The following is a 22,308-nucleotide window of genomic DNA, read 5'->3' as shown; positions in this document are numbered from 1 at the left end:
AGTCTCCACTCCTCCACTCTGTCTTTAGTGAAGATAAAAGCTGTTAAAAAGCTTGCTACCTTTGCTTGGAGACTTTTTCCTTTGCATGTGCAATAATTCATGTACGCATTTATTTACATATATATACATTTTCTTCTCCCCGGTGGCATATTACTCCACTATAGATTCTGACTATATGTTTTACATTTTTATTAAATTTTAATTATTTATGTGTGTGTGTGTGTGTGTGTGTGTGTGTAGGTGTGTACATGCCTCAGCATAAATGTGTACCTTGGAGGACAACCTGCAGTAATCACGCCCTTCCTTCCTCTATCTGGATCCCAGGGATCTGTGAGAAGCCCCTTTAGCCATCTCATCAGCCCAAGTTTCTCTTTTAAATTGACTACTTATTAGTACTAGGTCTCACCGGCTGTAAGAACTTCATTCTGTTCAGTGCTCCAGCAATGCAGAAGAATAGGACTACAGCTGTGCGAGCACGGGGTCCTGAATTCAGATCCCCCAACACACACACAAAAAGCTAAACATCGTGACATCTGCCTGTAACCCAGCCGTAAGGAGTGAGACAGGTTGACCCCTGAATCTCTTTGGTCAGCTAACACAATCTAACCCATACGCTTTAGGTTCAATGAGAGACCTGTCCAAATAAATAAATAAATAAATAAATAAATAAATAAATAAATAAATAAATAAATGTAGACACCAATGTTGACCGCAGACACACTTGCATGAGCATGTATACATCCTCCTAACAATAGATAGACAGATAAGTAAATACATAAATAAATGATAGTGATTGGGACCACCACCTCCAGGTCCTTCAATTCTCAGTCATCCAAGTCCCACATATAACATGGCAAAGTATTTGCATGTCCTCCTACATACTATAATCAGGTGTGTCCCACCTGCAGCTTGTGGCCACATGTGGCCGAGAACAGCTATGAACTCAACCTACCACAAAAGCTAAACTTATGTGTATGAAACATTATGAGTATGAGACGTTTATTTTGTGATATATGAGCATGAGTATGGGACATGTGTGTGTGTGTGTGTGTGTGTGTGTGTGTGTGTATATATATAAATTGCAACTCAATTGTGTGGTTCTGGAGCATTGATGTTTTAGATGACAATATCCTATTACTTTGTGAATCGGCTAGTCACACCCTTGAGTCTAAATCATCTCTAGATTCCTTGTGTCTAGTACGTCACAAATGCTATGGAAATGGGTGTTACTCTGAACTGTAAGGAGTAAATACCAAGAAAAGTATGTCCGTAACATGTTCATTACTGATTATTGTTTTTTATTTTCCAGTGCTGGGGATTGACTTGAGGACCCTCACACACACCAAGCATTGAAGACTACAGCTCCACCCTCAGCCTGCTATTCTAAATACCTCGGATCCATGGTTGGTAGTGTGCTGATGCAGAGCCCAAAGGAACATAAAAAAAATACTGCATTTTCTGGAGGAACCAAGCTCTCTATTTTTAGACCCTTAGGTTGCTTCCTGTGATTTTGCTACAACCAACAATGCAGCAACGGGCAGCCCTGGACACTTCCCTCTGTTTTCCTGATGGGTTATGCCTCCATAATAACATCCTTTTCTACCAGGACCCTGGGAATCTCACTTTGTTGGGGTTTCCCTTTGTCAGCTGACGGAAGCATTTCACCCTACTGGCCCATTCCCCTGATAAGAACGCCCTCCATGGATTCAGTGAGCACGATAGTACAGAGACACTGAAAACGTAGACCCTGCTGCTACTCGCTCATATATTTAGTTTTAAACACGAGCTCACTTCAGCCGCCCCTGTGTGCACATTCCCAGCAAAGCGGCATCTGCGTTATCGTTGACAGTTCGTCCTGGCCTCACCTCCCTGCCAAACTAACTAAGATGATGGGTTTTGCCTGAGTACACAGGGATGCCAGCTCGGAGGAGGGAAGGGCTCCAAAAGAAATGGAACTCTAAATGAAACACCTGCCCCACTGACCCCTGGCACCGAACCCCAGAAATCATTTTTAGGAGCACCCAGGTAGTTGAAACTGCTGGAAAAAGATGGAACAAGCCTGGAATCTTCCAGTCTAGATTTGGGCCCAAAAAGCTCTGCAGATTGAAAGAGCTTACTCATTTCTTTTTCTATATTAAAATTCTTAACTCCCTCCCAGAAAAATATCACCAACTGGTGTTTTCTCTGCCCAAGATTCTAAACAATTTTCTGCACTAGTGAATTTAATAAAAATAATAATGCTAAGGTGAAATTACTCATTTCACACATTTGTTAAAGTTCGGGTTGTAACTATTGTCTAAAATCAAAGCCATGGTGTCTTTGGCGATATTAAAGCCAGTTTAATGAAACTGTTAATTTCACCCATCTGGTTTAGCATATGCATTTTTTTTCCTAGCCGATCTGTAACTAAAAACATGTCTTGTTTGTGGAGATTAATGGTATAATGGAGAAATAAACAAACAGAATGGGATATTACCATTTCTCCATTTTCATTTTCTTTCTGTACGCTAAGGAATAAAAGCCACAGCCACCATTGCTCAAGCCCTCCTTCACAGGCGGCACGGCACGGCTTATTTTTACACTTCTTTCCTATCAGAAGGTAGGTGTGTGCTAATTACCTGAAGAAGAAAATGGCAGACTCTTGTGAAGACAGCCACCCATTCTGACGGAGAATTCAGAAGGAGAGACGCGCCTTCACTCCTTGTGAGAGGGACAGAGACATCCATAGATAAGTCACTCTGAGTGTCAGCCTTCTGAGCGGCAAAAGGCACCCAGAGTAAAAGTTTGGAAGCAGAGAGAGGTGTAGGGAAGACGCGTCACGCCACTGCTCTAAGGAGCTCTCTTCATCAAGTCTGCCACATAAAGAACACTCAGCGAGCTTCTCATTTGCATTCTGATCTGAGGTCCGCATGGTCTCCAAGAAGCTTCAGGAACCGGCTGCTTTAGTGCCTAAGTACAGCGCGTGTGCCCTTGGCACTGGGATCGCCAATAATACCCACACTGTCTCTCTTTCTCCTTCCTTCAGCTACAATGGAAATGTTCTGGAAATAGGTAACAAGGAAAAAAAAATGTCCGGATGTGTTCACTACAAATGCCAGTTTTTTTCCTTGTTAGTTTTATTTATTTTTTTTTTTTGTAGTGCTGAAGATCGGTCCAAGGGCTTCACATCTACCTCAGAGGTCCATCCATCCTGATTTTCTAAATATTTACCTATAATTCAGAAACTTGCACAGCCTTCTTTTCATCCTTCTCTTTCTTCTCCTCCTTCTCTTCCTCTCTTTCCCCTGTCTCTCTCTCTCCTTTTAGGTTTGTTATTTTTCGGGTGGGAAAACTATATCCCATGTCCTTGGTTGTCTTCCTCATTGCATCTGTATAAATGTATTTTAAAATCTAACAATACATACTTTCAACTCCTAATAATAAGGGTGGTGCATCTCCATCAGCCAAGCATAGCATAGCTCTTAAGACTAGAGGTGCCCTGCCGTTAGTGGGTCACATAACTGCATCTCCATCATTTCCAGACTCTCAATTTCCGGGTCTTGAAGCCAACACTGGAAGTGTTGGCAAAATTATAATCAAAGTAGCAGTCTAGTGCAGCCGCCTTCCCCTCGGCAGATTGTATGGAGACACCACTCTTCTCTACACTGTGCTCCAAAGCCCGGGGCAAGAGGCCCTGTAGAAACCAGGCAGATGGTGTCAGCCCTGGGAGAGGAGCCCAGCCTGGCCTCATCCCACAGCACCATTTATTGGCAGCTCCTAGACTTCCTCTAGGCACTGGAACTGGCGACATGGACTTAGTGGTAACCCTGCAGAACGGAGGGAGAGAAGAGAGCCAACAGTTCTGGCCCAGGGCAGATGTCCCCAAGGGTACACCGCTATCATACCAGCTTTACTCATGCACCCCTCCTGCCTTTATGGCACCTTGTCCTAACCATGGACCCCCTGCCTGACTGGATATGAGCCTTTGAGGTCTTCTTTATTGTCCCCAGCCCCCTGGCCTGGCGTCCAACCCCAGTGCCATTCCACCTGGCATCTCGCTGGTCCTGGTACCAAAGCACTCTTCAAAGGGCCTTTTGATTTCAAACTCCTCAGTTTTGACAAGGATGGTGTGACGGGAGAATAAAAATAAAAGGCCAGGACAACTCTTAAATAATGAAAACCACGTAGGCAAAATTCTACTGTTCCAAGCATCAGGGGAAAAAAAAAGCCCAAATGCTAACAGGGCCATTTTCCATGCCCAGCAACTGCTATCTTCCTAGAGAATTCAAGGCTCGGGAGACAGCTTTAAGGTTGACCGATTCAAACGCCCTGCCGAAGTCATGATGGGAGGCTCTTGTATCGATGCCACTTCAACACCCTGCACAGTGGGGACTTAGGGACAGAGCAGGGATACATTTCACAGACCAAGCAAGGCAATCAGGATGCAGAGCTCATCTCTGGAATGGTGGGGGGGGGGGGACGGTCCTGGGAACATCTATATGCACTGCAGCTGGGTACCCCAGGAGTGCTGCCATCTTTAATTCAAAGGCTCGCAGAGTCTGTGAGGTGAAGAACAAGCCGTGTTATACATGAGAGTGAAGACACCAGTGGGAACAGCTGAGTTTTACAGCGTGTTAGCACATCAGCTGTCAACATTTAGCAAGCCTCCCCCACAGCGCCCCCCCTTCCCCCAAGCACTTGGCCTAGAGCTGTGTGTGGGCTGGTCCCACTCTCAGTGTGGTTGCCCCAGGGCCGAGCACAGTGCCAGGAGGTACGCAATCTTTGGCTTCCAAGCTGGCTTTGCAGTGCACCTCAAGAACTATTTTACATCTGGCCGCCTGCCTGTGCATCTCACCACTACATTACAGCCATAAGAGGAAGCAGGGAGGGTGAGAGCCACGCTTCCAAAATTCTTTGGTCGTGTACAGACCTGAGATGATTCCAATCTATTCTCGCAAGCTGTAGAGAGGGATCCCTAGTTCCAGGGACCGGAAGCGTGTCGCACAGAGGCAAGATGGCAGCTCCCAAGAGGGACTAGGTTCATGACGAAAGAGAAAGGAGAAAAAGGCAGAAGGGAGATGAGGACAGCCAGCGGACTCTCCCAGCCTGGACTCTGAGCTGTGCCTTTGCCAGCGCAGACCTCGGCTTTGGGTCTCCAGGGGGCTGGATTCATCATTGCTTCACTGATGCGACACCTCTGTCAAAGGCTTGAGGATAGCAAGGACACAGATCCCCAGGCACTGAGATGCTCTTGGCCTGCTAAGACTTCTCAAGGTGAGGGTCTTCAAAACAGCAGGGGAAGCTGCTTGTTGTATTGAACACCTGCAATCAATCCCCAGCACCTTAGAAGCTGAGGCAGGAGGCTTCCTATGAGTTTGGGGGATAACCTGGGCTATATGCCAAAGCCCTGTTTCGAAACAGACGGACAGCAACTGGGAGCATAAAACTGTTGTCAAAGTGCTTGTGGCTCAACCATGAAGTCCTGTGTTGGATTCCCAGAACCCATATTATAAAAAGCTAGGCATGGGAGTACAGGCTTCTAACAGGGCTGGGGAAGCAGATACTTGGAACTAACTGGCCAATCAAACTAGCCTGTGTGGTGAGCCTCCAGCCCACAGGGAGTGTCTGTGCGATTAAAAAAAAAAAAGGTGCATGATGCCTGAGAGTGACCTCTGGCCTCACACACATATGTACACATGTGCATACATACCCCACACATACATATGCACAAACTCTTCATGAGCACACCACACACACACACACACACACACACACACACAGACACACACACACACACACACACAGACACACACAGTCGAGGGACTGCCCCTGTATTTGAAGACTCTAAGGCTGTACAGTGGAAGCAACCAAGCAAGCGCATCATCACACTACAGGAAGGTGCAGCTGTGCATGGGGGGGGGCAGAAGAGGAGGGCCTGTGAGCCTACAGGGAGGGGCAAAAGGCACAAGGAGGTGGACTGAGTTGGGACACGAAAGGCTGCTTATCAGGAAGGAAGGAGACAAGTGAGTCACATTCTTTGAATAGCTTGAGCACAAATGCGCTGGGCAAGATCATATGGAGAGATCTTTTGTCACCAAGCAGCTAGTGTGTCCCCAGAAGCTTTGCTGGCAACTGTGGAGGGCGCAAAGCATAAATAGATCACTTGGATGTTCTGTGCCACCCTGCACAAGCCCAGCACCCGAGGAGATCGAAAGGGCACACGCAAGATCCAACAGCCCTAGGCCAAGGCTGAGTCCATTCAGACAGGCCTCTCCCTCACACCCACGTGGCCATTTTTTTTTTTTTTTTTGCCCATGAAGTGTCATGCTATAATATCATCACAATCTAGATTTCGTTAAAACCAGACTTCTCACAGTATATAAAATGCTGCATAAAATTCACCACCCTGCACACTTATAATGGTGGCTACCATCAAAACAAGTAGTTAGGGTTGGAGAAACGGAATCCCTTGTGCCCCACTAGTAGGAACAGAAAATAGTGTGGCCATTGGGAAAACTATAGAGGTTCTTCGAAAAACTAAGCAGAACTGCCACCCGATCCAGTAATCCTACTGATGATCATACACACCAAACCACTGAGAAGAAACAAGGCCGAAGAGAGGCATTGGTATTCCCGTGTTCAGAGCAGCGTTCATCACAACAGACAAGAGGTGGACCCAAGTGTTCACCACTGGGTGAATGGATAGGTCACATGTGGCCAGGGCGCATAATGGAAGACTGTTCATCTTTAAGAAAGGAAGGGGATTTTGACACATTCACCATGGATGAAGACATTATGTTAAGTGTGATAAGCCAACCACAAAATGACCAAAGCTAGATGGCTCCACTTCTAGGGACCGTTTGAAGCAATAACACTCACAGTGACAGGAAGAGGAATGGCAGTTTTAACGGTCTGGGGCAGACTAATGGAAATTTAAAAAAAAAAACCAAAGTGTTGAAATTCAGCTTTTCAAGATATAACCTGAGTGTTGGCGATCTAATGCATAGCATGTGAATATTCCTAACAACGCTGAACGGTACAATGACAAAAATAGTCAAAATGTCAGTTTTATATTAAATGTATAAGCACAGCCGTCTAAGAGTTAATGTGTAAATACCAGCTGACCTCTCTAGGCAGGGGATGTACAGACTTCTCTATGCTCATCTCATTTGCCAATGGAATGGATGCTTCCCCGCGCTTGCAAAGCTCTGTCTCTCCTTTGAAGTGCTGGCTTCAATGGGGGAGCAGATGCTCCATGTGAAATCACAGTGTGTTGTGTGTGGGGCGGATCTGAGATGTGTACATGCAGAGGCCTGGAAGCAGAACGTTTGCCCATATACATGAGGAGATGCTTCTAAGGAAAAAGGATTCCTCGTAAGGAACCAGCTGTTCCATCGTCTTGTCTCACCTTCTCTGTTTAAAAAAAGAAAACGGAGGGCTGGAGAGATGGTTCAGCGGGTAAGAGCACTGACTACTCTCCCAGAGGACCTGAGTTTGATTCCCAGCAGCCACATGGTGGCTCACAGATGCCCATAGCTTCAGTGCCAGGGGAAAATCCAATGCCCTCTTCTGACCTCCCTGGGTACCAGGCATGCACGTGACATACATGTATGTAGGCAAAACACAAACACATAAGATAATAAAATAAAACAGAAATGAATACTAATTCCACAGATTAATTTCTCTGAGGAAACAAAGGAACCTGTTGTGTATCTTTTCTTTTGGTCCAACTAACTCTTGTTTAAAACATGGCCTTGCTGAGGATGTGACTCAGTGCTGGCATGTTTGCCTAGCGCGCGCGCGTACACACACACAAACACACACACACACACACACACACACACACACACACACACACACACACCTGGCCTGGGATCAACCCCCAGTATAAAAAAATATAAACATCTTGTCTAAACATAACTTGAGCAGGCAAGATGGCTCTCTGGGTAAAATGCTTATCTTGCAAGCCTGGTGGCCTGAATTCAATCCCTGGAACCCATATAGAGGTGGAAGGAAAATACTCAATTCATAAAGATGTTTTCTGACCTGCACATGTGTGCCATGCAATGATCATCCACAAATACACACCATTCACGCACAGAGAGAAAAAGTTACAGTCTTTTCTTATTCTTTGTTCTATGCTGCCTCTTGGTGGAGGGGCATCCAGCCGACGCCTGTTTAGTGAATAAAGGGATGAAGAGTTAAGAGTATGCTCAGGGAAAGCCTTATCTTTTGTACCTGTTCCAGCCCTACAGCAGGAGTTCCAAGTACCACACACCTGCCACTCAAGTTCATTTTCATAGCTTATCTCTGATGTGGAAAATGCAATATGATGCACACATTCGTCAGCTTTGAGTTACTGTAAGTAAAATGCTCAGGGCACATTCCCAGCCCCCTCCCTTTTTTTTCTTTTTTAAAGGAAGAGAGGTTTGGTTAAGGCACAGCTCTGGAAGGTCAAGAGGATGTTGCTGGCATTAGGTTGGCCCTGAGGACTCTCTCACGGTGGCAGCTTGTGCAAGTGAGAGACTCCATGTGACCAAACAGGAGTCTAGGGACAGAGTCTAGGCGGAGGACCTACTCTTATAATAATCCCTTGTCTTTAAAGTTCAGAGGTCCTATGAGAACAACCGTAATCCCTTCCGAGAGCACTGCCCACAGGGTCCAAGAGACCGCCCACTAGTACTTCTTGTGTGTGTTGCATGTGTGTTCAAGTGTACACACGCACTTGTATGCCAAAGGTTCTTCACTCTCTCTCTCTGCCTTAGGTTTGAGACTTGTGACATTTACCAAACCTGGACCTCACCAAGACTCCGTGGCCATCCTGCCCCATGGATCCCCCTATCCCTGTCTCTCCAGCACTTGGATTATAGGCATGTATCACCTCATCTGGGCACTAGGCACCCAAACTCAGGCCCTCATGCTGGTACAGCACTTCTCCAGCCCCTGACTCCCACCTCTCGCGATATTTCCCTCCCTTCCCACAATGCCACACTGGTGACCAAGCCTCTAAAACATGAACTCTTGAGGGGCGAGCCACCTCCAAACCAAGATGAAGGACAGTCTAATCTAGTCTATTGATCAACAAGACAAGACATGTCAGAGCGACAGTACAAGAGAGAGTTCTGACACACTTCCTACAATTGAGTGGTGAAGAGCATGCTGGGACATTAGCAGAAGGATGCCCTTGTCATAAATGGTGTTCTAGAGACATGGGACACAGGCACAGCTGCCTTACTGCTAGTCTTTTGATAAGGGACCATAACCAAGGTCCACTGAACGTGTAAACTGATTTTCTAACTCCACTTTTCAAAATCAAGTTTTCTGCATTTTTTTTCTCAACCTTGTTAGGAAGCTGGGTATGAGATATGACACCAGCTGCTCCCCCTTGGGTTATCCAGATAATGCTGTTATAGCCTCAAGCAAGGGCACCATGCCAGGCAGAGTAGAATTTGACAGTGTGTGTACCCTCCCTCAGCAGGAGGCTTTCTGGGCCCTTCCAACCCAACCTAGAGAAGCAGATGCCTCTGACAGCATGGGGTGCTACATCCAAAAACTTCCCTTCCACTCCGGAGTCCTCCTGCTCTGAGGTTCCCAGAGAAAGACGGAGGAGACAAGCAGCAGCTGTGTGCCCTGAGGAGGCCAAGGCTATGGTTTAGGAGAGGCACAGAGCCTGGGGCATCTCTTCCTGGTGATCTCATTTAGCCTGAAACCTGTATTTGACTGGCAAGTCCAGCAGAGTAGGTCCTACTGTGGACCACCTAGCTTGGGGCTGGCGGGGAGGGGAGGGTGGCTGGGGCAGCTCCTTCCTCTCCTGAGGGCCACACAGCCTGGCCTTGACCAATGGGACTTGCTAGACCTAGCTGTCCTGCAAGCTCATGATTTGAGTTTTTCATTTGATTCTATTTCCAGGCCTCTGTGGAGAACAAAATAGTCCTACATTCAAATAAACAAAAACCTTGAGCTGTAAAAATAACATGAAAACATTTGTATCGAGAGTATTTTCTTTAAAAAGAATGTATTGTGAAAATGACTGTATGCTTCTCCCCACCAGTGAAATTATATTTAGCTACGATCAGAAATCACAGACCAGGTTGTGGTAGGTTTGGTCAGAAGTGTAGCTTAAGCTCCTCAACATTCTGCATGCACTCTGTCTCCTTAGGTCTTAGGTGTGGGGTGACTCTACTAGCCCACAGAGGCTCTGGGGAAACCTGGGGTATCTCTTCTCAGCCATCGTAGGAGTTAGGGTGACTGAGCTTCTGGAGGACACAGGGACTGGTCAATGTCTGGTGGTGTTTTCGAGTCGGGGGGTGGGCATGATTGGTCTTGTGGGTGGAGCGGAACATATAACAGATATGTACAGGAGGACCCCAAAACAAAGATCCATCCAGCCTAAATGAATACAATATTGAAGAGGAGAGATGCTTCTCCAAAGGACTGAGTCCTGAGTGATTCTTGTCACTACCAGGATCAAAGCCTTGCACATTCTAGACAAGCGATCTACCACTTAGCTTACATCCCCACTCCCAACCCTAATGTTTCATATATATGTCAGCTCACTGAACCAGGGGGGAAGGATTGCTACAGGAGTCTCCTACTACCTCCTCCTCCACCACCACCATCACCACCATTACTATCACCACCGTCACCATGACCACCACCATCATCACCACCACCATCATCATCAACAACATCACCATCACCACCACCACCATTACCACCACCACCACCACCATTACCACCAGTGGCAACAACAACATCACCATCACCACCACCACCATCACCACCACCACCACCATCACCAGTGGCAACAACAACATCACCATCATCATCACCACCACCATCACCACCATCACCACCACCATCACCATCCTGCCTTTACTACCACCATCACAACCATCACCACCTCCTCTACCACTCCACTCTGTTGCATAGATGAGGAAACCAGGGATCAGCAAAAACAAACACTTGCTTAAGAGCACACAGTGAGTGAGTGAGTGTTAAATGAAATAGAGCCAGGTTATCCAGCTCCATCCACAGTGTCACGGGGCATGATAGTCTGCACATCCCCCAGCCGTCATGGGTGGTGCGAGGCCACCTTTGTTGTGTCCTTTGGCTCTGTCTCCATCACTCTGTCCTACTCAGCCCCCCACCCTTTCTCCCAGGCCTTTGCAATCCCCTCCTTGCTCCACATTCATCCAGCTCACCTCCCTGTCCCCAACTACTGGCAGAGGAAAGTCAGAAAAACCCCTCTGGCTACACTCCGCCTCCAGCCTGAAACCCTCCAACTAGTAGCAGAGATTCCAGCTGGTGACTCAGCTGTGGCTGAGCTCTGTGGTCATCTCTGCCTTCCCATCCCATAGGAGTCACTTAGCATGCTGTGTCAAGCCCCCTCCCCACCTCCGCTCTGCCTCCAATACCCATTCCTGCCTCTCTTATCTGACACATACCTCGAGAAACAGTCTCAATGTCACCTCCTCCAGGAAGCCCTTCCACAACCCCTGAGTTCAGAAGCAGCCACTCCTCTCTTTGTGCCTTCACTTCCATGGCTGTCATTAAAATGAGGTACAATTTGCCTTTGTCTATAAGCCCATCACTCAGGACTAGGGAGCGTTCTGCCATCTCACTCATCTCTCCAGTCAAGCCAAGTGACTGAGCATTTGCTCAGTCCATATTAAAGAATAGAAGATCAAATATCCTGTACAGCTTGAATTCTTCTAGGATGGGCAGGGCCACAGTATAAAGAAAGCCCATGCCTTGGGACCCTGCCATTTGTAGGAGGCCCTTCTCCCATTTCCTCCACTCAAAGAGTTGGTTCTGGGACCGGGAACATCTTTTTATCACCTGGACATATGTACCTGCTCATGTGACCATCTCCTCTTTCTAACAGGCATGGTTTTGAGATTCCCCCTGAGGCCCTGCGGTGTGTACTTAACTAAGCAAATTCAAACTGCAGTAGGCCTAAGAAGAAACTGTCATCATCCAGGAAAGACCTTCAAATCTGAGACGATGTTGAGATGTACTTCGAATCAGGAGGTTCAAGTTTCAAATGCCTAAGGGTTAGATCCACGGTGGTAGATGGTAGGAGGTGAAAATCAGAGATGAGGGCCTGTGGGTATGCAGAGCACGCCAGGTCCTGGGCCTGGGCCTTCCCTCCAGCATCACTGACCATAGGAACAGAGACCCAGGGCACCTACATCTTTGATTTTTTTTTTTCAAGTAAAGCCAGAAATTTGCATCTTTCTGAAAGTTTTTAGATACCGATAATGAAATCCTTTTCAAATACACAAAAAGGTATTTTGCAAACTAACTCCATTTGGAAGCCAGTTCAAGCAGCGGCCTGTCCGTCTGCAGCCGCTTTAGAGAAAGAATCGCTTGAGTGATCCCTAAATTTAAGTTTTTTGGAAATGTGCACTGATATATTCAGCGCTGTGGACACACAAGGGCAGAATTTAAATCTGAAATTAAACTAGAACACTGGGGTTAAAAATAACACCGAGGCATAAATCACCAAGAGAGTGAGTGAGCAAGCTAGGAAAGCAGGGCGCCTCTCTAGCTAGCACCAAAGCCCAGGCTGGGGCTCAGTTACCGGTCAGCAGGTCCATCTGCAGAAGTGTCTGGAACAAGAAGGGATGCCTGTCTCTCAGCTCCTTCTCCCAGGGCAAGGCTCTGCACACCTCAGGACTCCCGTACCTGCGCCTGAGGTCCAGGTAGGAGTTATGGAAGCCACCTACACAGAAGCAGAAGACATCGCCCCCTCAGGATCAGCAACACTCTTATCCCTCTAGAAACTGTCCTTCCTAAGGGGAACTTGGAATAGAAGGGCAGCCTCATGGTCCTAGATTTGGCTTATGTCCTTCGGGACTTGAAACTGGCTGTGACACCTCTGCCTTGGAGGGTCAGCTTTTGGAAGCAAATCCAAGAGCAACATGCCAAAGATGTGATGGCTGTTGACTAATTCTACAGAGCGGGCAGCTGGCCTCTGACTTGTCCCCAGGAGGCCAATAATCTAGGCCGTTTTGTTGGCATGTGTGTTGAAGAGCAAGGCCCAAGAGCCCCCGGGGAGGTGAGGCAGTTAAAGACTTTAGGAAAAGCTCCCTGATGCCACCAAACAGGTCGGCATATAGCTTTTTTGGCTCAAGGTCTCACTCCTGGTGCTGTGCAAATTATCCAAACGCGTTTCCTCTTTGGGATGTTACTATTCCGGTTTGTCTGCCCCCTCTCCTGGCAGTGCCTTTGTCTCTGTATGATTCAGCGGTTAAGTGCAGAAGCTAGGGATTAGGACAGTGTATTCTTTTAAAAATTTTTTATACTCAAGTGTGCATGCGAGGGGAGCACCCGTGTGTGGGTGTGCATGTGCTATGTGTACACGTGGCACATGCATGTAGAGGCCAGGGGGATAATCTTTGGTGTCATTCTCAGAAACATCCTTTATCCTTTGAGATATGGTTTCTCATTGCCCTGGAGCATGTCACTTAGGCTAGCCTGGCTGGCCAGTAGTCCCAGTCTCTACCTCCCAAGCACTGGGATTAAGATGAGTGACATCATATCCAGTGTTTTTATGTGGGTTCTTGGCATGGCACTCAGGTCCTCATGTGTGCAAGTACTTTGCAACTGAGCCACCTCCTTAGCCCAAGATAATCCATTATTATTATTATTATTATTATTATTATTATTATTATTAATTGTATGTTTATATGTATGTGGCGGGTTGGAGATCCTGTGTACCGCATGGCTCAAGTGGAGATCAAAAGACAACTTTTGGGTTTTGTTTTGTTATTGTTGTTTGTTTGTTTGTTTTTGTTTTTCGAGACATGGTTTCTCTGTGTAGCCTTGGTTGTCCAGGACTTGCTTTGTAGTCCAGGCTGGCCTCGAACTCACAGGGATCCACCTGCCTCTGCCTCCCGGAGTGCTGGGATTACAGGCGTGTGCCACCAAGCCAGTTCTTTTCTTCCACTATGTGGATCCCAGGGATTGAATTTAGGCTGCAGGGGTGCTGACCGCCTGCCATCCACTCTGACCCTATCAGACTGGGGCATGATTGATACACATCTATGGACCACCCCCCTCCTGGAACTGGAAGTTCCACTCTACAGGGTGGGGGTGGGGCATGACACATGCAGGCATAAGATACTGAACTTGCTTTGCTGACGACAAACACCCCACAGGAATTTCTCTTCCAGGAGGAACATATGCGACTAGCTCTAGTGGAAAGCTAAAGCACAGGAAAATTTACATGTGCTAAATCTGAGCTGGGACCCGAGGAGACAAGACAGGACCAAGCTCTGTCCTCACCCTGTGTGAAAAAAGGAGATCCTGGGCAACATGAGCATTTTGAAAGCAGTCTGTTTGAGATTCATTCCTTCTGTCGAAATTACCCGTGCCTTCCTGAACTGATGGGAGGATTTAAGAATAAAACAGGGCATCAGAAAGCAAAGACACCGTTCGGATATTAATGGTCCAAGACAAAAGTACACTGATGTGCACGATAATTTCTAGTGATTAATTTATACTTTCCAATGCATTTTGATTTTTTTTTTTTTTAGACCTGCCTTCTAGGTAGGAAGAGCACCAGGAAAAGGTAGAAACATGCTCATTCGTTTGTATTCTTAAACAAGATCAGGTATGGCGGGAGCTTCAACCAGATTTAGTTCTTGGCTGTTGCTCGTGCAGTTGGGGGAAGATGGGGTGGGGATCAAGGCGGAATGCCCACTCTGGTTCCGATCCATCTGCGGAAAGGTTTGAGGTACCTGCTGTATTTGGGCTGAGTGGTACGTGGTGTATGTTTCTATTTTAGTTACCCCCCCCCACCCCCGAGCAAAGCCAAACATGTCAATGCAAATGCAGGGTGCCGTACTTACATGTTTCTCGTCTCTCGAGCCCGACCTGGACTGTTGCAGCATACATGGATATTATTTCTTGGACCTCAGCACACCGCTCATAATATAACTTGATTTGTTCAGCCAGTTCCTTCTCAAGGAAGGGATTAAGAACCTACAGGAAGGTTAAAAGAAATGCCTGAAAAGTCCATGGGCTAGTACCTAATCAGGTATGTTCAGCTCACTGAGGTCTCTTGGATGACATCACCAGCCACCATCTTGCCTAGATTTGCAAACCAATGCCATTAGAATCAACTCAAGGCCACGCCGGGTGTGGCTTCTTGTGTGCTACCTTCTCAGTCTGCAAAGCTTCCAACACATCAGTGTGACCCCGAGATCAGTCCCCTCCACACGCAGTCCTTAGAAAACTGCATTTATCTCCATTTCTAATTCTTAGTCATGATGCTAATTCTGCCTCAGCTGTGCCTGCCACCTGATGGCCTCCTTCTGTTCCCTTCTACTTGGCAGCATCCTCAGTCTGCAAGAGCCAACGAAGGGCCACTGACTGCTCCAAAGCACAGTTCCCTACAGACCTAACGTGTGGCCAGACACACATGCTCACCTCAGTGAGCCCAAACACATTGGAGTTAACTCATGCCATGTGACTTGTTATGAGAAACAGGTCAAAGTCCCAAAGAGCAAGCTTTCTCGGGACAGGGGACTTAATCTTAACCCTGTGCTTTTGAAGGCATGTTTGGACCCAAGAAAGGCTCATAAAAGGGGCCTCACTGGTCTGATTATTATTATTATTATTATTATTATTATTATTATTATTATTATTATTATTATTGATAAAAGCACATTAGAGAGAATGAGGCGGAGGAGGTATTCCTAGTAAAATTTTTATTTTAGTTTTATGTATGGATATATATATGCTTGTATGTGTGTGTGTTATGTTGTTCATTATATTAATTAGGTTATCTTCAAAACATCTTTTAAAGCTGGGTCTGTTGACATGCATCTGTAATCACATCTAGTCAGTAGCCTGAGGCAAGAGGATCAAAAGTTCAAAGCCTCCCTGAACTCCAGAGTGAGTTCAAGGCTAGCCTGGACAACTTCGTGAAAACCTGTCTCAAAACACTTTTCTTTTCTCTTAGTGATTTCAAGAAAGGAAAGAGTCTAAATCTGGAGAGAAAGGTCAGCAGTCAAATGTTTATAGTCCAGTGTTCGATCCCTCTTGACAAAAAAATACAGGGTCTCCTGTATCCCAGGGTGGCATCAACCTTGATCTTTTTGCCTCGATCTGCTGACTGCTGGCGTTACAGGTGTGCACCACCAGGACGTGCCAGGACAGCACAATGTTTGAGCTCATTCTAATCCATCTCGCTTGCGTCTGCTCTCAGCCCAGGGTCTGGCGTGCAGTAGGTACCCTGAAGTACTTATTGCACAAATGAATACATGATTTTCTTTTTCCTAGATATCTCAAAGGTAGGGGCTCAGGCCTCCTATTTGTCCTTTTGTCTTTGCCTGACCCCCTGGGGTCAAGGGAATGAGGGAAGGATCCCCTCTCAGGCATTTAGTGGGATTCCCCAATCTCCTTAGCGGCTGAGAGGACACTGTTACAAGGCTGCCTGCTCGGGAGCCTAGTGTCCTCTAGCTGGAATGGAAATGGCTAGAGTAATGCTCTGTGGGCGTGTTAGGATGTGTGTTCTGGATACAGGAAATCAACTCTGGATCCAAAGCCCTCCTGGATCTGGCCCGCAGTGGTCTGCCCATCCCAGCACTCGGCTTCTGCGGAGACTAGTGAAGGACCAGCGCTTTAACTTGCAGGAGTATCACCTCTTCTGATACTTTAAATAATAGGGTAGATAAGAAGCTTTACCAAATAACTAAGATTCTCTCCTTTCATTAGCTTAATCACTGGATAGGCAACAGCCTGATAAAAATCTACTCTATAATTAAGCTAGTACTTATTAAAACAGAGGAAGTAAATGGTTTCCATTTTATGAGTACTAAATGAACCGCACGGTAACAGAAATCTATTATTGGGCTGGCTCAGGGGAAGCCTCAATATTAATTATGTTTGGTGGCTGAGCCCACGCCTGGTTCAGTCCGCTCGGGTAAATCTTTTGTTTACACTGTGTTTCCTGCCCCTCGTGGCCCGCCATCACACACACTCCTGGCAAAGTTCTTGATCCCTCAGGCTCACCTGTGCAGGGTGTAGGCTGCGGAGCCGATAGAATTTCACTGGTCCAAAAAACCCTTCGATGCCTGCCACATACCTGCTCCCTCCGATAATGAAGTATCCAGCCGTGTCATTGTAATAGAAATCTTCGTGGAAACTAGAGAGGAGAACAAAGGATTGAGGTAGCCCCTGGGAAAAGAGACTCTTGCAATGACACCCCAAACCCCTTGACCTAACTCAAGTTGCCCACTGCGGGGTCAGGTGAACTCGGCTTAGATCCCAGTTCTGCTAGTCAGCAGCCGTGTGAACTTGGTCCAACCATCTAAGCTCTAGAGACCTGTGTAAAATGTGTAAAATGATGGTTCCCCACTTAGTGAACGGTTAGGGTTTGACGTAGTGCAGTCCCAGCTGAACACCCAGTGTCTACTGCTGATGTTGGTGACACTGTTGGGAATTTGTGGAAATATTGGGAATTATTTTCTTTAATATATTTGTTTATTTGTTCTAAAAAGGCAGATTTTTTTTTTTACTGAGTATCGGAAGGCAGACTGAGGAGAAACTTAAAATACAGGCTATTTGATAAGGATGAGAAGTTAAGTTCATTGAGGAGGAAGCATCCACAGCAAGGTCAAAGGTCATGACCAAGAGAACAGCAATAGGTGATGTGCCACACATGTCCACATTGCCAGGAAGGGCTTGAAGCATCAGGAAGGAGGCAGGGACAAAACGAGTGTCATATGTAAGATGAACGAAGTGTTCTTTATACTTGGGATTGGAGGACCTTAGGAGTCGCCTGATGAGGATGGCCAGCTGATAAGCCTCCGGCATGACTTTATTTACTGTGTAAATGTAAAAATTGGAAAAAACCTGACGACCTAAATATGTTGCTAAATTTAAAAAACAAAGCTGTGGGGGCTAGGGATGTAGCTCAGTTAAGACAGACAAAGTGTCCTGGGTGTGAGCACCATATAAACTAGGTCTAGTCTATAATCCCAGTGCTCAGAAGGGAGAGGCAAGAGAGTAAGGAACTCAAGGTCATTCTCAGCTACACTGAGTTCAAGGCCAGTCTGAGCCACATGAAACTGTGTGTGTGTGTGTGTGTGTGTGTGTGTGTGTGTGAGAGAGAGAGAGAGAGAGAGAGAGAGAGAGAGAGAGAGAGAGAGAGAGGGAGAGAGAATCATTTCTGTGTAGAGAAAGTGGATATTTTTGTATCTGCACAAACTCTGGAATATATTCAAGAAACTAATGAAACTGTTTCCCCATAGGGTGTGAAATAGCAGGAGAGCCAGAAGCAAGGCTTGACTGTATTTTCATTTTCATTCTTTTCTCTTCCTTACCTTTGACTTTTTAAACCATGTGTACTCATTACCTATTTAAAAACCAAACTAGGACTAGGTGATGGTGTGACCAGAGCATATGTGAACAGTGGGGTAGGTAAGACTCAAGATGAGTATCCAGTGAGAAACCGGGCAAAGAGGAGAGAGCCACGGCCGGAGAGGGCAGATGGAAAGGCAAGGAGAGAGAACAAAATGCCAGGCAGGCTGCCAGGAGCCAGGGAGCCGAGGAAGGCAGAAGCCAGGGGACAGCAAGCTCCTGACAGGTGGATGAGGGAAGCCAGGCAGCCCAGGGTTATTCCAGGACAGAGATGGACTCACTGCCTCTCAGCATGGCCCTATTCTTTAGCAGGTGTGCCTGGCCAGGGAGGAGGCAGGAGAGGATGGGAAATGGGCTTGTTTCAGTGGCAACCATGGTCCCCAGAACTAGCACTTAGAAACAAATCCGCTTAGGCACATATAACACCAATGGGAAAAAAAAAGGCTCCCTTCCTCTGTGTATATCTTAGCCGTGATGGACTAGGGAAGATGAAGTGCCCTCCCCCTCCCTCTCTCCTCCTCCTTCTCTCCTCCTCCTCGTCCTCTTCTTCTTTTCTCTCTCTCTCTCTCTCTCTCTCTCTCTCTCTCTCTCTCTCTCTCTCTCTCTCTCACTCTCTCTCTCTCTCTCTTTCAGAAGAGACCCAAAGTTAGTAATTCTGGGAGCTGAACAGACCCTGTTTTTGCAGACCTTGGAAAGACTGGAATGTTCTAACAACTCTCATGAGAGCACTTGGTACCAAATGGATGAGACACTTTATTATGAGCCAGCTTCCTTGAGGTGCTCAATTCTCTGCAACTCTATTGGCTGATGCTCACAACATGTGGGAGTGTTCCCTAGTAGAGGCTCTCTGGAGCCCTCATCCCTTCCCCTTCCTTTTAAACATGGAAATAACAGTGCCTATTTATAGGGCTTTTGTGAGGACGGAGTGGACTATAGGTTGAATGAATAGCCAAAATGCTTCAGAGCAAAAATGCTGTGGATTTTAGAGGGCTTGGGATATCCCAGTGCATGCATAGATACAACCAGTTCAACAGCTTGGATCAGGAAAATTTAAAAGTGTTAGAAAGACCCTGCTGTTTGAGGTTGCAGTTCTCCTGATCTGGATAGCTATTCTGAGTTTGGTGTTAGGTGCAGGACTTCCTCTCCCCAGCAGGGCCTCCCACTCCCTGCCTGACTCCATCTGGAGAGTGTCTTTAGACATAGATGCCCCTAACCCCATTTGATATATGGCCCTTGACACAGCTCTGTGCTAGCTCTCCCCTCCCTGCACCTATAGGATAAATAGGCACTGTGTTCCTACTCATATGATGGGAGCGTGTGCCAAATGCAAAACAAGCATCCTTAAAGTGCCTGATTGCAACCAATTATGTACACCTCTCCTGGAAGCCCCCTACTCACTCCCCAAGAACTATACAGCCTTTGTTCTCCCTAAGTAAAGTTAAACTAGCTCCTGAAGTGGTCCTGGACTGTTTGATCTCCACTGTGCTCATGGCCTTCCAAACTCTGCGCCTTGCCTTCTGTTCCTCCTACCTCGGTGGGCTGGTGGCCAACAGCCCCCCAGGAAAGAGGAGAACACATAAAAATTCCAAATGCTTTGAAATCCGAAATGCCTTGAACATCTAAAATGCTCTAAACTCTGATGTGACACCAAGAAATTGCCAGATTTTGAGCATTTAGGTTTTAAATTTTAGACCCTCAACAGTTAATACAAAAAGTCCTTAGTACAGCGTTGGGCACATGGTAGACACCGTGGCTGTTAGCTGCTGGTGTGATTAGTCCTCTCCCTGCTGGACTTCTCCCACCATCTGAGGCACACACTTACACCAGGATGTGCGTGTTTCTCAAACAAAACACTGCCAACGATATGCTCATTGTAATCCTGGCATTTGCCTCAATATGTAACCTATTAAAATATGACCAGGGAAGAAGACAGTTCCTTCTATTATAGACCAAGTTAAGCTGGGTCTGTAAGGTCAGCTAATCAGGAAGATGACGAATCAGAAGAATCAAAAGTTCAAGACTCTCTTGGACAACTTAGACTATGTCTCAAAATCAAACAAACAAACAAACAAAAAAGGCTCAGTGGTAGAGTGTGGGCCTAGCATGCAAGACCCTATATGTTCATCCTCTAGTACCATACAAACAAATAAAAACTAAAACAAACAAAAAACCCAAACAAAACAAAACCAACCAACCAAAGCAAACCAAAAAAACCCAACAACAACAACAACAACAACAACAACAACAAAAAACCAACCCCACACATATGCAAATTCATCACTTTGAGTGGACTTAATAAAGGGAAATTATTTTAGTTGTGGAATTATAATAACTAGGCATGAAAGACTGGCAAGATAAGCTGAAGAAATCTAAAAGGGTTTAGGGCTCAAGCTGTTTTACAGGTGTTCTCTTTCTTTCCTTCTATTTGGGAAGAGAGAGAACAAATTGTGTGTGGTTTCTGAAAAAAAAAAAAGACAACAGCAACCTCCAAATTTCAGAGCAAAAGGAAGACTCTGTCTAGAAAGTTTGATGCAAATTTATAGAGCAGTCCCCAGTCCCAGTCCCAGTCCCTAATGGCTCAGATGGTGCAGTCCAAAAACTCCAGTGGGTGACTGAAAAAGAAACCTTGTATTGCTCCAAACTCTCCCTGTGCTGGTCTCCTGTCACTCGGTGCGATGCGGCAAAGCAATAAAGTGGAGCCATCCGGGGCCGCACACTGTAATGAGCATATGCAAATGTGGTCTCCTCTCAAAGTAGCTTTCGATGCGTGCTCATCCTTCCTGTGTGAATGGGATGATACTTAGGAGAAGCACCTAGCAGCTCCCCAGGGGCATCTCAACTTCCAACATCACTACCCTTGTGCTTTGGGAAAGGTGTAAGTGGCGTGAGGAGGGTATGAACACTGATATCTTGACAGTGGGCACGATGACTGAAGACCAAGTGAAATAACGGGCAGGCAGTGCCACTGCATGGTACACGATAAAGGACAAGGCACAGAAGCGAAGATCTCATCCTGCTACTCAGAACAGTATGCACTTTAAAACGTACACAATATTTACTTCTGGAATTTTCCATTTCATAGCCTTGGCCCCCTGCTGACTGTGTATAAGTAAAGCCATAGAAAGTAAACTGGATAAGGTAGCATAAGATGCTTGAGGTAAGGGTCCTTGCTTTTACTTGTGGCCGCACCCCCAGCCCCAGGTAATAACAGATTACTTGGTCTTAATGTCACTGCCCAGGAATTTTTAAATTGTCATCATTATCACCATCAGTAGATATGCCTAGCCTTGATCTCCATCTGCACCTCCACATCGTGTTTCCACATTTTTTCTCCTCCGAAACTCTCAGCGTTTACACAAGATTGCAAAAGAAGCCTTGTACTGTGCACGGTTTGATGGTCATCAATTTTGCTGACATGAAAGCTGAGCTAGACTCTTTCAGGGCTCGGAAAACCTCAGACATGTTGGCAAACTATGTTTCCTCTTATCTGGACATAAAGGGCTCTGGTTTATTACCAAAAGAGCACCGGGGCCCAGAAGATTCACCGATGTCGTTAGATGGCCCCGGTCAGGATTAGAAAACAGTCAGATGTTTAGTTTTTTTGAGAGGAGATTGAGGACCCCTCGCCTCTGATCATAGTTTTTGTCTGGTGTCACTTCCCTCAGCACCTAATGTAAATTCTGAGTATCTCATGCTACTTTATCCGTTTCTTTGTAGCAGCTTTGATAGTCTGTAACGTTAAAATTATTTGTGAATTTATTGCTCAGTGTCATTCTCCTTTATTGGATTTTTTTTTCAGTTTCCTGAAAGTTGAGACTATATCCCTTCCATTTCTCTTCTCCTACTCCAAGAATCAAGCCCTGTGTCTGACATGTGCAATATGCTTAGTAAGCATGGGATGGACAGAGAGATGGATGCATGGACAGATGGATGTAACCTGAAGGCATCCCCATC

General features: G+C 46.3%; 1 protein-coding gene across 1 annotated transcript in view; it reads right to left on the bottom strand.

Moving 5' to 3' along the window:
• The window catches only part of SEL1L3 (SEL1L family member 3), a 115,430-nt gene that overhangs the window by 58,730 nt on the left and 34,392 nt on the right, over positions 1-22,308 (bottom strand). Inside the window, exons 7-9 of the mRNA XM_084799704.1 lie at positions 17,005-17,137; positions 14,838-14,970; positions 12,566-12,706 (exon numbers count right to left, since the gene is read on the bottom strand). Coding sequence (XP_084655830.1) covers positions 12,566-12,706; positions 14,838-14,970; positions 17,005-17,137 — 407 coding nt within the window. The remainder of the gene's footprint in view (positions 1-12,565; positions 12,707-14,837; positions 14,971-17,004; positions 17,138-22,308) is intronic.

This window comes from Acomys minous, assembly GCF_964271855.1.
Source record: "Acomys minous genome assembly, chromosome: 10".
Taxonomy (NCBI): Eukaryota; Metazoa; Chordata; class Mammalia; order Rodentia; family Muridae; genus Acomys; species Acomys minous.
Note: the sequence above shows the minus strand (reverse complement) of the source record. Positions and strands in the feature narration are given on the sequence as shown.